Below are 17,433 nucleotides of genomic sequence, written 5' to 3' on the forward strand. Positions count from 1 at the left end.
AAATTAATTAAATATATTTTAATTAATTCTTAAATAAATTAAACGAGTTTAATATATTTAAAATACGAAATTTTCATCCCATAACTCTGTTGATATAATTAAGACAAAAAACATGATTACTTTACACCCAAATTCGTTTAACTCTATATCATAATTATCTTGTCGTATGCAAAATAATCATATCTAAATGCATTGTTTAAAAAGAAAAACAATACAATCTTATGTTGCTCATTTCCACGATAAAAATTATTTAATTTGAGTCACATGAAGATATGTTGAGAGTGAATTATTAAATAAATATATGTCCAGTTATATAAATTATATTGTTTATAATAATAATAATAATAATGCAAAATGTTATTTTAGATGAATGCTTGAAACCCAATGATTTGTTGCTTGATATTATGTAGCGTTTGATACTTTACAATGTAATGTGATTGCAGGTAATGTGATTGCAAGCAATATGATTGCAGAAAAGATAACATTGTAGTGTTTAGTATATAAGTAATATAATGATTAAAATGCAGAGAATATAACATTGCAGTGTTTGTTTACAAATACTTTATAGGGTGTGTAATGTTAATTTTCAAAACTACCATTATATATTAAAATACAAATTTAACATGTATTTTTTTATTGTTAATTTTTATATAATGTCATTTTTTAAAAATATTTTTAATTAAATATATTGTATTTTTCATTTCTTATTGCAAGTATACATTTTTTTATTTTTAATATAATTTCTTATATTGTATATTTTATTTTTAACTTTTTCTTTAAAAGATAATTTTTTTTTATTTCTTAATACGTTTTATATATATACATTAATGTGATAGCTTCATTTCTTATAACCAATAACAAATTGGCAACAAAATACTCAACAGATTGTGAGTAATTTTTTTTAAAAAATGATTGGTAAAAATATTTTTAAAGATATTATAAAATGCAATGTAATGTGATTACATTAGTTTTAGACTGTAATCACATTACATCTATTTGCTGCAATGTGATTGCATTACAATCTTATATTGCAATGGTATGTTACAAAACAAACACTGCAATGTAATTTAATTGAGCACATTACAAAAAATCTGACTTTACATTCCTCGTACCAAACGCATCCTTAAATACATGAGAATCAGAATCTAGTGAAAATAAATTCTATGGTGTAATATAATAACATAAAATCTGAATGTAAACCGATGCATAAAACCTTTGAGATTAAATTTAATTAATGAAAATCAGAATGTACTGGAAGGGCGAATCCTTCCCCTTCCATAGCCCTATCTAGCTAACTGTCCTATGCATTCTTTTTGTCTCATTTATATCTAAAACATAGCCATACATGGAAATGAGGTACGACCTCGCCTGTGGACGAAAAGGACGTAGGTGAGGGAAGACAGAGAGGATAGCAAAATAATTAAAAAAAACGTGGTAATTGATTTGTATTTTTGGAAGGAGAAAGAATGGAACAACTAGAAAAGGACATGTAAAGATAAGAAAAGAGACAGACGGTATCGAATGATAAGAGGATGAGTAGCTGGAGATGCTTTACCGGTCACGTGCAACGGATTACGTTCTGTCTTTTCTTTTTCCTGATTATAGTTATGTATGATATGATATTTGGTCCAAGGTGGTCCTTCTCCTTCCTACTTAGAAAGCATTAATAATAAATAAATACAAGACAGAAAGTGAAAGGAATTGGGCAAAATGGGAAACGTATCTCCCTCGTGATTCCGTGGGCAGCCAATAACACATATTGGTTGCCTCCCTCCCTCAAGAGGTTGGTTTGGGTCTTATAAATTGCAACTCGCAAGCCACAAATAACAAGGATATAATTACTTCAATTTGTTTCTATTGTCTGCTTCTGCAGAGACAAATGGGGAAAATGGCAAGTGAAGCGTTTTTTGTTGTTGTTGTTGCTGCGGCTGCGGCGGTAGTGTTGGCCAATGCGTTGCCGGTGAGGAGCGAACGTGGGGGCGTGGAGAAGGATGAGGTGAACATATGGCCAATGCCGGCGTGGGTGAGTCACGGCCGCGGCCATCTTTACATGAGCAATGATTTCGTGCTCTCCACAGAGGGGAGCGGCTATGGGGATGCGTCTGGGATACTCAAAGACGCATTCCACAGAATGCTTGCTGTCATCACACTGGATCATGTTGTTGATGCCAATTTTTCTGCATTGCATGATCAACCTCTGCTCCAGGGTTTGCGTATAGTTATTAGCTCTCCAAAGGACCAGGTTCCTCCTTCACTCTCTTTTATTATTATCTATTTCTATTGTCTTCACCCCCTTTTTCCCAGAAAAATGATCACTTCACCCCTTACCCATTACCCATTTTTAGGATTTCTTTTTTGTGCTTTCTGTTAACAAAAGAAAATTAAAACTAAAAAGAAAAAGGTTTGAGATGACATATATTCGAATACAAATTAAAGTTCTTTCCTTGTCTGAGAATGTCGTGTTGTACACAAGACACAGGTCAAAGATTTATGCTGCAAACGCTGATAACGAAGTTATAAGTTACTATTACGATTGGTGGAGCCTTTGATTTAAGACGGTGATTAATGTTTATTTGATTTGGAGTAATTCCTTTGTGGTTTTGGTTGCAGCTACAATACGGCATTGATGAGTCGTACAAATTGATGGTCCCGTCACCAGAAAAGCCAGCTTACGCCCATCTTGTGGTAGGCCTAACCAATCCTATTTGTGCCATCTTTTCTTTCATTTATTTATTTTATTGTTTATATTTTTGGGAACTCTTGGATGAAGGGATGCACTTATATCACATATGGTTGAGCTAAGTGCTCAAAGTGCATTTGTGTCATCCACTTAAGTCATAAGTCATTGCAACAAACACCTACTTAATAATTTCAGAATCACCCCCTCCTTCTGTTTCCTTCAAATCGTTCATTATTTATGTTAAGTCAGTATCGTTGGGTGACCGATTTGACAAATCTTTAAGCTGTCAGGAAATGGCTCCAGTTTTATATTTACGTCCGAGCAATGTAATTGTTGACTTTTAACTTGATATTCTGAGGACTTTCATTGACCTTTCTTAAATTAGTATTTTATGGATTGCTACTCCATCACATCATATAAAATCACTTACCATAGCCTTATACACCAACTTTATGGGTGTGTTTTCCGGAAGGATTATGCCTTTCCAGTACCTTTTCTTTTCTCTTTCACAAGAGGCAAATTACAAGTATCTACCCAAAGGTTAGGCTTGATATGAGGTTGTGTGCTAGACAAAATTCCAAAATATTGGTTGTTTAAATTCACTAGTTTATTTGAATTAACCGCTAATTATAGAATCAACTCAATCCTGTTACAAAACAATGCAGGCGCCGACGGTTTATGGTGCTTTACATGGCCTTCAGGTTAGTGCTAGTATAATTCTTGTTGCTACGTTGTCATTGTTCTTGACTTTATTGTAAATTCAAAATTCTTAGAAATATGTGGCTTGTCATACAACGTTGCAGACATTCAGCCAATTATGCCATTTTAACTTTACAAGCAGGGTCATTGAAGTTCACATGTCCCCATGGACTATCATTGATCAGCCAAGATTTTCTTACCGAGGCCTCTTAATTGGTGCGATGCTTCACTTCTATAGCATGTTTGAGTGGTTCATGGTCTTGATTTCCTTTGAAACTATGATATCTATTTTTGACTTACATTGAAATAATTAGGGGCTTATTTATGTTATTTTGCTTTAGCTGTTAGCTATAATTAAAATATATTGTTTTACTGCCCATTTTGGCAATTCTATATCTTCAGCAACCAGCAAGATGAAAGATGGAATAGCAGTTAAGCTGCCGATCTTCATGGGTTTGAGAAAATTATACCAAGAAAAAAGTCTTTTTTTTTTTTATCCTGTTTTCTGTTTCAATACAATGTTTTGACTTTTTTGATGTGCAGATACATCTCGTCACTATCTGCCATTGCCAGTTATTAGGAAAGTTATTGATTCCATGACCTATGCAAAGCTGGTATGTAATGCATTAATAACAAATTTCAACTGGAATATTTTTCTCCTCCTGATTGTTTTCACCAAGTGGAGATTTGTTTAATACAACAGAATGATATTAAGCCTAAATGCAGTAACTGTTTCTTGCTTTCACACAGAATGTATTGCACTGGCACATTGTAGATACACAGTCTTTTCCTTTGGAGATACCTTCATATCCCAAATTGTGGAATGGTGCTTATTCAACTTCAGAACAATATTCAGTGGCTGATGCTGCTGAAATTGTGAGGCATGTGATTTACCTCTTTCTCACAGGATTCAAATAATAATTACTACTCTGATAACTTTGATTCTTTTTGATATGTTTATTTTTAATCTTTGCAGTTTTGCTCAAAAAAGAGGAATAAATGTATTGGCTGAAATTGATGTTCCAGGACATGCTCTCTCATGGTAGCACAGGCTTTCTCCATTTTTAAAGCATATTCTTCTTATTGCTAGTAAATATGCTTTATTTGACAAATAAGCATTACTTTATAGTATATGAAGATGCTAATTTTTGTGCCTATCATAAAGGTTTGGAAATTTTAATTAGTGCTCTTTAAAATGATGGAGATATCAGGCTCTAATATCTTATTTAGTGAATGAAAGTTACAAAAAGTAAAAACTTAAGCTTTCTGATAATTGAGCAAGGACTTTAGGCTGGTAATTTAACTATGATTACCTTAACATAGGTACTCTTGAGGTGGAGAATGCTGAAGAATTTATTGAGGATGCATGGTACAAAATTGTGCGCAATGGATAAATTTACAGTTTTAGGTTTGCAGAATGCAGAGGAGAGTTTTCTATAGTGCGAGGATTATTGATACTGGCTCAGATACAAGGAGGGGTGGGATTTGAAAGAATATGTGTTGTAAAGAACATGGAAATTATTACATAAGCAGGAGAAGAATTGGGCTAAGAGAATTAAGGTCTAGGTAAGTTTGTAAGTTTCAGCTATTTAGAATTCAAGATAGATAGATAGATATACAGCCCTTTGATAAATCTTAATAATAATTACATGGGAATTTTAGGCCGTATAATGGTTGGATATTTGAAAAAGCCAAATGAGAAGAATATTCTTGATAACTTACTGCTATAGTTTTTAATTGTAGTCCTATGGTTCTTGAACTACTAGTAGCAATATTCCGGTAACTTGACACTTTTTGATGTCACAACTTCCCATCTATGCTTTCTTTCCCCAAGAAGGTGAAAAGAACTAGTGAAAAGCACACTTCTAGAAAGTGCATGATCTTGAAATTTCTTTAAAATTAGCAATGATTATGGGTTACATCTTTCCTTTTTTATTGAAGAATGAATGCTGGCTGACAGTACTTGCAGCAACAACCAAATGTACTTGCAGTAAGCTCAGCTAAATTAAGGTCATTTTTTTTTTTGTAGTTTACTCCTTTGTCAGAAGTGATAATGATGGGATATGATCAAAGTTATGGAAAATTGATTTTGTTTCTGATGGTTAATCAAAACATCAAGGCTGGGGATTTAACTATACATTAGGGAAGGTTTTTAGGTGGGAAAATTGAAGATCATATTTAGGTGTAAATTGGGAGTTTCAGCAGCTGATATTTTGCAACTTTAGATCCCCAGAACATCCAATGTGCTAGTGGCGGTATTGGTTGTTCCTTCTCTATTTTAGCTAGTATATGGAAGTTAGAGGCTACTTCTTCTTTGAGCTTCTCCAGCTTTGCATTTGCTGTCAGTTGTTCTCATGATAGCTAGACTCAACAACTCCCTAATCTTGGGTAGAGAGAATTGTTGATGAATCCTGCTTGTTTTACCACCTTTTTCCTTCACTAGATAACTAAAAAGTGCATCATTTCATCTCTTCTAGAAGAAATAAGAATAGTTTCAATTATCTTATTAAAAAGTCATGGTACAACTTAAACATAGAAGGAAATTCTAAGACCAGGACAAGCAATTTGAGAGAAAGTTGCATGCAATAATATGTGGTTTTCTTGCCAATTACTACAAGAGAATTGAAACTAAACAGCAATTGCTCACAGCACCACCATCAGTTTTGTCAAATGTTCCATTTAATTATGAAGATTGATGACCCAAATTATACTAAAATATATTTTCAACAAACCCAACTATCTATGTGGTTTGGATGACCCAAGTTATAATAAAATGGTAGCTCTTGCATATTAAATATATTCAAAATCTTGTAATATAGAAGCAAGCAACAAACACAAATATACAGATATTGCAAGATGGAAGTCATGGAGTGTGTCCAAAAATTATTTGCTGTATATTGGCCTTCTCCTATATTGTTTGGATTAACTTTGGTTTTAATTCTTTAGGGGGACTGGTTATCCTTCTTTATGGCCATCTAAGGACTGTCAGCAGCCGCTTGATGTCAGCAATGAATTTACATTTAAAGTAATAGATGGAATTCTTTCAGGTGATCTCCCTACTTTCCCTTCAATTCATTACTTTTATTATGAAATGACTCAGCATATTTTCTTTCTTATATAGAACAACATGAAAGGAAATTCAACTAATGACATTGGAATTTTTGTTTCAGATTTCAGCAAGATCTTTAAATTTAAATTTGTTCACTTGGGAGGGGATGAAGTTGATACAAGTAAGTTAAATCATACTATCTTATAATTCCTACTGATATTATTATCGATATTGTCTATCATGCTAATTATTATTTTTGGTTTGAGGCTTTTTTTGGGATAAAATTATTTTCTTCATAAAAATCTTTGAGGTAGATGATGGTAACCTTTTCATAGGAGTACTTAGATATTCTTGATTTATTTTGTTGCATACTTCAAACTGTGTTCTTAGCATTTCTTGAAGTTGTTGCTTTCTATTAGCATAATTCACATCAACTCATTTCAATTGCTTTAAATGTTCAACCAGAATGGAAAAGGTATTTTGGTCAAGCTTATGTTAAAAGTCTAAACGAACATTCTGTGACCTAAAGCTGCTGCATGATCCTTATACCCTAAATTCTCTGATAATATATGACATCGAAAATATAATATTTTCTCAAGTTCTTGTGTTTGGCCCAAAGCTGTTGACCCTTTGTTCCAAGCTGTGGTAATGGCCCCAAAAAGAAAAAAAGTGAAGAAAATGAGAAATTAACAAAGATGGTAAAATGGAAAGGGTTTTTTTCTAGATATTTTGGGTTTTTATATTCTCATGAATAGTTTCCCTAAGTGACAACTTTGTAAGGAACCTAGCCTCTATATTATGTATGTTGATAGATTTTGACTTCCTAGTGTTGGGATAAGCTGTGCAAATCAGTATCAAGTGTAGCGGATATTTAAAATTTTTCCCTCAAGCAAGATCAACAATAGTTGTTTAATATAAATAAATCCTAACTAGTTGGTAGAAATTTTTACTTTAAAGCCTTCAATGTTGAAATCAATAGGCAATTCAAAAAAGATGTTGAAAACTTCTCCCCACAGAGTTAAGTTGTTGCAAACCTTAAGTTGTCCAAGCGTCTAGCTTCTAATGGTGATCTACACATACTTCAAATAGAATAATACCAATGGTGGTTAGGGGTTTGCTTTTGCTGCTAAATTTAGTGCTAGTTAGGATGAGGCTAACCAGGTTTCTCACTTCCCAAGGGAAACCAAAAACCAAAAATGGAAGAGGAAGAAAAGAAGAAGTCGTCTATATTGAAGGATACAACACCAAAATTGATGCCTAGGGTATCACACTAGAAGCCACCAATATCCAGGGATAAGGGGTTGCTTGGCTGCTGAAATCTCACCTCTCAATTCTCAATTGCTTCTTAGGGTTTTGTATGCCAATTGTAATGCCTTAAAATTCCGCATAAACATCTTATTCATAGGCAAATATGCTAATCCTATTCCCATTTTTCCTTGACAAAATTGAACTTATTCAATTAAATCCTTGAAGTCTATATTATACCTCTTTTCAATTAAGTTCAACTTAATTCCCAATTTTATATTTTTACATTAAAATCCTTAATCTGTGACCCATTAGGTTTTGCATATGGTGGCAATAAATATGCATTATAATTAGTTTGATAAGGGATAGGTGAATCAATCATATTGCATTTTTCATCCATTCGGTAATTGATTAATTCATATTTATAAGTCAAGATTAACATCTAGAATATGCCATGACTATGTAAATATTTAGAAGAGTCAAAAGAGGTTTGACTAAATCCTTCAGTACTCAGTTTATCAATGTATTTTAATCACTTTTCATCTAATACCTTGATAAGATATAGAGCACAATTTAGTGTCTACTCTATGTCTGTCTTTATCATTCTAGATCTTGCAATCTTTTTAACTCATTAATGATATTAAAAACTCATTTTCGAATCTTAATTCAATTTTGGCCAAAGATTTGATTGAGCTAAGTCATGTTAAGAGTCAATGGGATATCTCTCTTAAATCACGTTGGCTGATATATCTTGTATCTATCATTTATATATTTTCATATGGTTCATGTTATACTTAATGTATACTCTATTGTATATCCTTGGTTAGGACTACCTAGGTTAATATCACAAAATATTAATCCCCACATAAGATAACTTGAAAATTTTAAGTCTAAGGATTACTTTCAAAACTAACACATGATAATGTTTTCATAAACACTTGAGTGATATATCAAATAGAATTCTCATAGTGGGTCATGTTCAATGAACTTATTATTGTAACAAGCATCTTTATATTAGTTTCAAATATCCCAATACTTCAACCTATGAAATTAATTGTTTACTTCATAAGTAAGAGACATAATATATGCTAATTTCTTAGGTTATATTATTGCTATGTCTTGATAAAGTATTGACTAAGAATCGTTTAGGAGCAATGCTTTGATACAGTGAGTATTTCATAATTAGAACATATTATAGCGGATAAACTACATTGACCTCCTTACGTTTTTGACCATAATTACACGCAGGTTCATTAGTATTAAAAATGGACAGTCCTCCCCAAAAGAATGTTTTTGCTAGACACATAAGTCTTGCTGTTAGTCAACTGTTGATGTTTCTGTTAATTTAATGATGGGGAAATATTTTGAGGACAATTTTTCTCTTCATTAATTTTAAAAATTACCAAAGTATATAAACTAATTTTTCATTTTTTTTTCAAAAAAAAAAAATCTCTCTACCCTACCTTTCCTTTCTCTTAGGCAAGTCAGCGGCTTTCCCTTATGCTGGCCGGTCACCCAATGGTCGGATTTGGCCGTGGAATGCCAGACCCAACTGAATATCTGCAGATCACGCTCCTTTGGTGGAGCGCAATCTCAATGCTCCCCCTCCCCTAGGGGAGCATCTCTCAGGCTGTAGCCACACTTCCCCTCCCTTATGGGAGTGCCGATCGGGGGAGAGGGGAGCACAGCCAGATCCAAGATCGCACTCCCCTAAGGGAGTGTGAACTGGGGAGATATAGCTGGATCTGGCATTCCACAGCTTGATCCTGCGGCAAGGTGGCTGACTGGTATAAGTGAGCACTGTTGGCTGGCTTAAGAATAAAAAATATAGTGAAAAAGGGAAAAAAGAAGAAGAAGGGTATTTTAGACATTTCACTTTTACCCATTAACGCTGTTTACACGTTTGGGGTGGACTGTCCATTTTGAATATTAATGGACTTGCATGTAATTACGGTCAAAACTTGGGTAGGTCAGCGTATTTTACCCTATTATAATTCTTATGCAAAATATATTAACTTCAACGGCTTTATCACCTAGACCTCTATTGAGTAACATGACAATTAACTGAAATTCTAAACTCTCTCTAGACTAAGCTCTAAGGTAACCTCTTAAGAGGTAAAAAATTGTTGCTAGCACTCTCGTCTTCATAGAATGGTCTCTGGTTCATCATATCAATATCAAACAAGTTGTCTCCAGAACATAGCTTATGAAAGAGGGCAAGAGGCACATATCTTATGGACTTATTCATCATTTTCTAAACATTATTCTTCACAATATGTTTTATATAATTTTAAGTTTGTCATTTTACATTTATATCTTAACAATTTCAGGTTAATAGTTTATTGATCGGACCACTTGTATTTCTAATTTCAGGTTGTTGGACCACAACTCCTCATATAAGCAAATGGTAAGAAGTTTAATATTGCGCCATTGAATGAAAATGACTATTTATTCTGATTATTTGTTTATTCTGCATTACAAACTTTATGGAAACTAGTTTTAAACTGGTGCGATGCATGAAAATTCAAATATATATATCAATAATTTCATTTAGAATATAAGTTATCAAATTTATAAAGAAACCATAATTTATATATCTCAATTTTTTTTTTCAATTTGGTATATCTCAATTAAGTAAGTGAAAAAATTGACACTGAAGATAAATATGTAACTTTTATCTTATTTATTATTTATAAAATCAAGTAAATGTCATGAATCTCAAACTTTTTTCAACAATCGATTCTTTTAAATTAACATAAACTTGGTTCCATTAGGTCTCATACTCTTCTGGGTTTTCATTGAGAAGAACATTCCACGTGATTTTCGTTGGGTTTTGATAAGTTTTCATGCATCTTTTGCATTTCTTCAATTGAAAATTTTGAAACCATTTCTTTCGCAAAAAATTGGGGTTTAGGGTTTTGGAAAAACTAGTTCAATGTTGATTAAGTCTTTTAAAAGTATATTTTGGTTCAAGTTGATAATGACACTTGAAAGTATGCTTTGTTCAAGTTTGTTCAATTTTTTTTTTTTTAAAGTATATGTGCCATCATGTGAAAATAAAACCAAAAATTAATTTAGATGTGAAGATGAAAGATAAAAATGTAAATTAATTTCTTTTCAAAACGAAATGGAGAAAAACTTGATCAACTAACATAAAAGACTAAAAACTTGAAAAGTAGAAACATTTTTGTAAATACTTTTTTAAATATTTTTTTCATAACAAACCATAATTAATTTTCATGTAGTATTTTAGTTTAATAGCTAACGTAGTCCATATTAGAGGTGTCCATCAATCAAGCCTCACTTTTCAAGTATCAAGCCCAAGGTTGGTCTGACTCGTCCATTTATATACTACTTTATTATTAATGAATAAAACATTATGTTATATTATTATTTTAATATTCTAAAATATTTTTATAATTAAAATTATATAAAAATATAATACTTATTAATATAATTATATACTCGTGTTGGGTCGGGTTGGGCCTGCTCATGGGCTTGATGAGCAGTTCAGCTCATAAACACCTTTATTCATAGTTTATAATTTATAGTTTGAAAATGTCCATGTGTCATGTTGGGTCTCCCTTTTCAAACAAAAATTTAATGTTTATTAATAAAATAAAACAGTCAAGTTGGGCCGGCTTGGCCTGCAGGCCTAGGTGAGTAGCTTGGCCCATGGACACCTTTAGTTCATAGTTTATAGTTCATAATTGAAAAAGAAACTTTATTGTCAAGATTAATATAATACATAATAATTTGACAAATATGTTGATGAAACTAATAGAAAAGATAAAAACTTGAAAAGTAAACATTAAACAATTGAATTAAACACAAATATTAGAAAAAAATTAATTAATCAACCTTAAACACAAATTTTTTATTGAAAAGTAACCTTAAACACAATTAAAAAGTAATTGACCAACGAAGAAACAAAGAAATTGATCAAATAAAAAAAATATTTGAATAAGAGCATAAAAAAAAATGTATTGAGGTCACACTCTTTTGGACCTAAGCATAACTAATATCCAGCACAGCTAAATGGAAAAAAAGCATAAACCAAATGAAAAAACAAAACTCACAGCAAATCTAAATGTAACAGTAGTACAAATAAAGCCAAATGGAATGCTTTATGAAACAAATAAATGGAGCAAATATTTATTCACAGAAACAAAAAAAAAAAGAGAAATAAAATGCAGAAAAAATAGTGAAGCATACCTTCAAACCCATATTCTAACCCACATAGTGGAGTCCAATATATAGTAGTCAAAATAAGTGTACACGGTAAGAATATTGAAGATTTAAAACGGAATAAATATAACTAATTTAGTTGGAATATTTTATTTTTATTTAATATGATCAAGTTAAATCAAATTCGCTAATGAGAGGACATATAGCACATATTCAAGCTATTTTCATGTCAGAAAGGTAGGGCATGCACATAACACTTTTTGTTTTTGCCAAAAAGTTGTCTTATATATATATTTATATTAGATGTTACTACTGTTCTTTTTCAAAGATTTATCTTGCTTATTGTTGTTCTCAGATTGTCCACCTAGGAAAATTTGTGATGCCATTGAATGGTTGAAAGAGAAGGTTTTCTGTCCATATCTTTTAGTAGTTTTTGATGTAACATTATTTTAGCCTACCTCAACTCGTGGGAAGAGTCTTAGTTTGTTGTCGTTATAACATTATCTATTTCATCAATTTCCTTTGCGTTCCTTTGATGCATTCAGTACCACCTAAAGCTGCCATTGCTTAAATTACTTCATACTTGTTCTGTTGTTGTTGTTGTAATTAGTACATGAACGTCATACTTCTTAACTTCTTTTATTTAATTCCATATGATTCATCGTGGCATGATATTTATTGTGTTCCCAAAATCTATATCATCTAGAAGGCCTCTTACTCTCTTTGCTGGTTGGTTTGCAGGTTAAAAAAGAATGGTATGAATGAATCTCAAGCATATCAGTACTTTGTCTTGCGAGCACAAAATTTAGCTTTGTCCCATGGATATGAAATTGTTAACTGGTATTCATCCTCAAGACTATTTAGTCAGACAACAATTTTTTACATCCTATTCACGTATAGAATATAACAGGGAGGAGACCTTCAACAACTTTGGCAATAAATTGAGCAGGAAGACTGTGGTTCACAATTGGTATGTCATACTCTTTATAACTCAAACCTGGAGAATTTTTTATGCATTATGTCATTCTATAGACCTGGTGCGGCTTCTTTTTGCAAAGAGAGCTTTTTTCAAAAAAAAAAAAGATTCAAAGCATGTTGTCTGTTTTTCTTCCCCTTCGTTGCAGAGAAGTACTCTATAGTTCTATACTGTATATAAAAGTAGTTTTAAGTTGAGAAGTTTTTGAAGACAGAATACCATATTGCAACTTAAATCTACCAAATGGAATTTATCATTTTATAAGGGTAAAATTATGCAATTAGTCCTTTTACTCTATCAAAGTGGTGGATTTAATCCCTGTACAATAATTTGTAAAAATTGAGCCCCTGTATAATAATTTGTAAAAATTGAGTCTTTGTACTTTCCAATTGACAATTGTTAACGGTGTTAAAAATTTTCTATTATCTAATAATACCATGTAGGAAAAATAGCATTGACAGTTTAATTGATAAAATCTTGTGCACCACTAACAACAAATGTGTATGAATTACAATAAGTATGTCTTACTACACTTTTATGTGGGGTTGTAATTGAGTTGAGCGAAGTCGTTACAATGCCAAGCTTGAGCTCGGCTCAATCTTGATCAAGTTATAATTTTTTCCCTTGAGTTCGACTCAATTACTGATTGAGCTACTTAGACTCAACTCCATTAGTCTTGACTATCATTAACATAAAGTAAGAAACTTAAAACTTGACTAGGGCTCAAGTTTAAATTCAAAACACAAAAAAAGTTAAAATTTAATAAATAATATCATATTTTATCTATACATATATAATACTCTTCCTATTTCAAATTGAATATCCACTTTTCAAATGGCGCAAAATTTTAGGAATAAAACATGTTCTTTTATTTGCTGCTTTTGTCCTTAAAAGTTGTAAACGTTAGAGGGGATCACCTGGAATTAGTATTCAAAGAAGGGAAGCATTGGAAAAGTGTTTTTCATTTTGGAAAATGGATATTATTTTGACATATCCTAAAATAGTAAAGTAGACATTTAATTTAAAATGGAGTGCATATTAAAAAACATGAAAACTTGATGAGTTTTGCAAGTCACATGAGTTGTATATTGTGCTCGAATTTGGCTTGAGCTATTACTTCAGTGGTACCAGCTTGAGCTTGGCTTGATAGTGAACAAATCAAACTCAAGTATTCATCAAATTGAGCTTGAATAGCTCATGAGTAGCTCAATTTGCTGACACTCCTACTTTTATGGTTTTAAAATTTCATTTAAAATTAATAAAGTTGAAATATTGTTTTCCAAATACAAAAAGTTATTAGAAGTTAGTAATGTTGCTTGTGTAATATGATTCATGTGCAATTGCATGTAGGGTATCTTGTAGACTGAGCAAAGCATGGGCATGTTTTTTGAGCCATGACTTGTTTCTTGGGGCAGGATGGTACTGGAAGCCTCAATTCTTATTTGTGCCCTCTAGTGATTGTTAAAAAGGGTCTGGTAGATGGTAGTTGAAGCTTCTGTGCATGTGCATTTTCTTCTTAACAAAAAAAAAAAGAAAAATAATAATAACAATAAAATTAAAAAGACTTTCTGCGTGCATTTTATTTTCATTATTTCCAGCAACTGTTTAAAACTATGGATTGTATCAACTGGTTCATCAGGAATCAGTTACTTATCCAGTTCAAAGCACACCTGCCGACTAGATTAGGTCAAGGGCCTGTTGGAATTGGCATGGTCAAATTAACGGACTGGTTTTAATTTATAAAAATCAAATTTGATTACAATTTTACTTCTGAAATTTTTTTGGAAGTTGGGTCATTTGAACTATGATCCTCTTAATTGTTATAAAACAATTAAAACTTGAGCTAAACAATCATTTTTATTGTTAGCTTTTAACATGTTAATACCTATGTCATCTTGTTCCTAGGACAGGGTACTACTAGATAACTTAATTTTTAGTTGTACCCCCATCCATTGACATTAAAAAGGGTCTAGTAAAAGGTGGAGCCTTTGTGCATGCATTATATTTTGCATTCTTATACAGCAGTTGTTTAAAAAAAGGATTGGACGAGCTGGTTCTATCAGTTGAATTGGGATCAATTGCTTGTCCTGTTTGGAACACAACCATCACCTTATATATGGTCCAAAATCTGTAAAAGGTTGAACCGGACTGGATTGGTTTGATTTACAAAAATCAAATTTAAACTGCTTTTTAGAAATTTTATAAGTTGTAAGGTGTGAACTCTTACCTCATTCAATTTTTAAAGAACAGTTAAAACATTCGAGCTAAAAAAGCATTACTCTCAATGTTCTTGTCAAACCTATTGGATCTAGAAATGGTCTCCCAAATGGTTATTTGTCCAGTCTAACTTTAGAAACATTTAAAATTTTAGATTCCTTGTTTATACTGCGTATAATTTACTTGGAGTGATGGCATGTCAATGCTGTAATATATATTGCTTGATCGAAGATTTCAGGTGGGTTAAACTTTTGCTTAAGGTTTCTTTGGCAGGCTTGGTGGTGGTGTTGCTCAACAAGTGGTTGCATCTGGGTTAAGGTGCATTGTAAGCAACCAGGACAAATGGTACTTGGACCACTTGGACACTACATGGCAAGAATTCTATGCAAATGAGCCTCTCACAAATATTACAAACTTGAAGCAACAGAAATTAGTTATTGGAGGGGAGGTATGCATGTGGGGTGAACGCATTGATGGTTCCGATATTGAACAAACCATATGGCCACGTGCTGCAGCAGCTGCAGGTATTTAATATAATATCTTAACATTAGATTTCTTGCATACTATGTTGTTCTTGCTATACAAGAAATACAAATACCCTAGATTCCACCATTCTAAGGTGGAATTATTAGGTCAGCACCTGGAGCTCCCCTATGCAATATTGAGTATCTTCAGTTCTCAGAGGGAAAAAATGTTTTTGAAAAACATTTTACATACTTTCTTTCTTATTCCATGAACAGGATGAATTTTATTAGATTGGGGAAATACTTGTTGTTTAGACTACAGGAAAATGAAAAACTACCAGTACATTAAGGTTTACGCAGGAAAGTAACTGCCAAGTATGATAGGTCTTTCCATCCTTCTGTTCTCTTCTTTTTACCCCTATATAGCTAGTGCAATTTTTAACATGCACTCTTTGTTTTTTAAATTATGACTAAAAATGCTGCCTTGAGTTGTTTGAAATTCTGAAAAAATAGAAAATATTTAAAATGGTTTGGGGATGTGATTTATGTCATAAGCTTCCAGGCAACCAACTTCAACGACTTCTGGACAGTTAAATAGGCTGTAGGAGTCATGGGTGGGAATATATGGTGGGGCTGAATCCATTTTAGTAGAGTCATCGTCATATGTTGCTTGTTATGTCTGCATATGAAGTTAATTTCACTGGCTTTTGTCTCTGTTGTGCTTAAAGGTAATTGTAATTAGTCCTTTATTATCAGAAATTATTTCTGGTTAGAAGCACCTTTAAATTTTATTGTTTAACACGGGATGAAATTATGCTTTATTTTTTGAAAGAATGCCCTTAGTAACATGGCATAGAGACTCCTTATTAACTTTAGTTTTAAATTCTATTGAAAATTCAGAAACCTAAACCGAAGCTGAAGTATTGTCTTGATTTTCATCCCCCTAACCACATTCTTCCTTTCCCTATCGAAATTGAAGAGCGGCTGTGGACACCCTATGACGAGCTGGCAAAGGATCCAAGGCAAGTAACAGGAAGGTTGGCACACTTCAGGTGTTTACTGAATCAAAGAGGAGTTGCAGCTGCTCCATTAGCCGGACAAGGCCGTGCTGCCCCTGAAGGTCCAGGTTCTTGCTATGTGCAATAATTTGCTGAATCACTTGTATCAACTGATTCCTGGTTGTTAATTAGGCATTGGACTGGAATAACTCCCATTTCTGTCTCCCTTACAATAATAGCCAATAGGGGATGCTTCTGGTAAAAGGTCAGATAATTCTATCAATGCAAGTCTCATTTTCCAATATGCAAGGAGGGAAAGAATGCACCGGGTGATGATCTCTAATAAAGCAGAGTTTGAATCTCTAGTGCTCATGATAAAGGCAAAAAAGATCAAACCGTCGAATGCCACGACCTTGTAAAAATATATATATAATTTAAGAATTGATTAATTATTAATTATTTAAATGTCATTTGTTATTTTATATGTACTCATGTGACGTAAATACGGTGTTAATGAAGATGGTTAAGAATACAAGATTTTTCCTAAGTATCATGTTACAATTGTGGCACACTTATTACGTGAGTGGGAAAGAGATTAGGTGATCAAAACATGGGTGGTTTACCTCCTAAATGCATGTGGGACCCAAATTCTATCTCCCTAGTAATATGAAAGAACATACATATTTTTAGTTCTTTATCATGTTTTGAGTTGTTTTCACTTGATTTATGATGCTAATCTCGAGTAATCCTTAAATCATTATTGGATGAAATTTTTATTTTTACTTTACTGTTCCCATCAAGTAAGTAGAAATAGAATGCAAAAACTTATTCCAAAATATAATCTCAGTGTTTAACACTTCGCCTAGCAATGGTTCCTTAGCAAGTGTTGGCTCTCAATGTAAAGACTCGTAAATGAT

The 17,433-nt window shown here is 32.5% G+C and overlaps 1 protein-coding gene across 3 annotated transcripts; it reads left to right on the forward strand.

Annotated features, from left to right (window-relative positions):
- LOC18598700 (beta-hexosaminidase 3) lies at positions 1,675-16,993 on the forward strand. Of its 3 annotated transcripts, XM_018121827.1 has the most exons (15): positions 1,675-1,783; positions 1,874-2,242; positions 2,611-2,685; positions 3,346-3,381; positions 3,484-3,595; positions 3,923-3,993; positions 4,130-4,260; positions 4,356-4,421; positions 6,326-6,426; positions 6,550-6,609; positions 10,047-10,080; positions 12,603-12,701; positions 12,772-12,831; positions 15,328-15,578; positions 16,498-16,993. In XM_018121827.1, the coding sequence occupies exons 2-15, from the start codon at positions 1,880-1,882 to the stop codon at positions 16,662-16,664; spliced, it is 1,626 nt and encodes a 541-aa protein (XP_017977316.1). In that variant the 5' UTR covers positions 1,675-1,783; positions 1,874-1,879; the 3' UTR covers positions 16,665-16,993. The 3 variants fall into 3 exon arrangements, 2 of the variants coding, with proteins under 2 accessions (XP_017977316.1, XP_017977315.1); XR_001928172.1 differs by lacking the exon at positions 1,675-1,783 and having other exon boundaries at positions 1,790-2,242; positions 15,315-15,578; XM_018121826.1 differs by lacking the exon at positions 1,675-1,783 and having other exon boundaries at positions 1,790-2,242.

This window comes from Theobroma cacao, chromosome 5 (assembly GCF_000208745.1).
Source record: "Theobroma cacao cultivar B97-61/B2 chromosome 5, Criollo_cocoa_genome_V2, whole genome shotgun sequence".
Taxonomy (NCBI): domain Eukaryota; kingdom Viridiplantae; phylum Streptophyta; class Magnoliopsida; order Malvales; family Malvaceae; genus Theobroma; species Theobroma cacao.

Coding starts and splice junctions, on each gene's coding strand:
- LOC18598700 (XM_018121827.1), top strand. CDS start 1,880: ATGGGGAAAATGGCAAGTGAAGCGTTTTTTGTTGTTGTTGTTGCTGCG. Junction 6,427..6,549: donor AATAGATGGAATTCTTTCAG/GTGATCTCCCTA, acceptor TTTTTGTTTCAG/ATTTCAGCAAGATCTTTAAA. Junction 10,081..12,602: donor ACTCCTCATATAAGCAAATG/GTAAGAAGTTTA, acceptor GTTGGTTTGCAG/GTTAAAAAAGAATGGTATGA.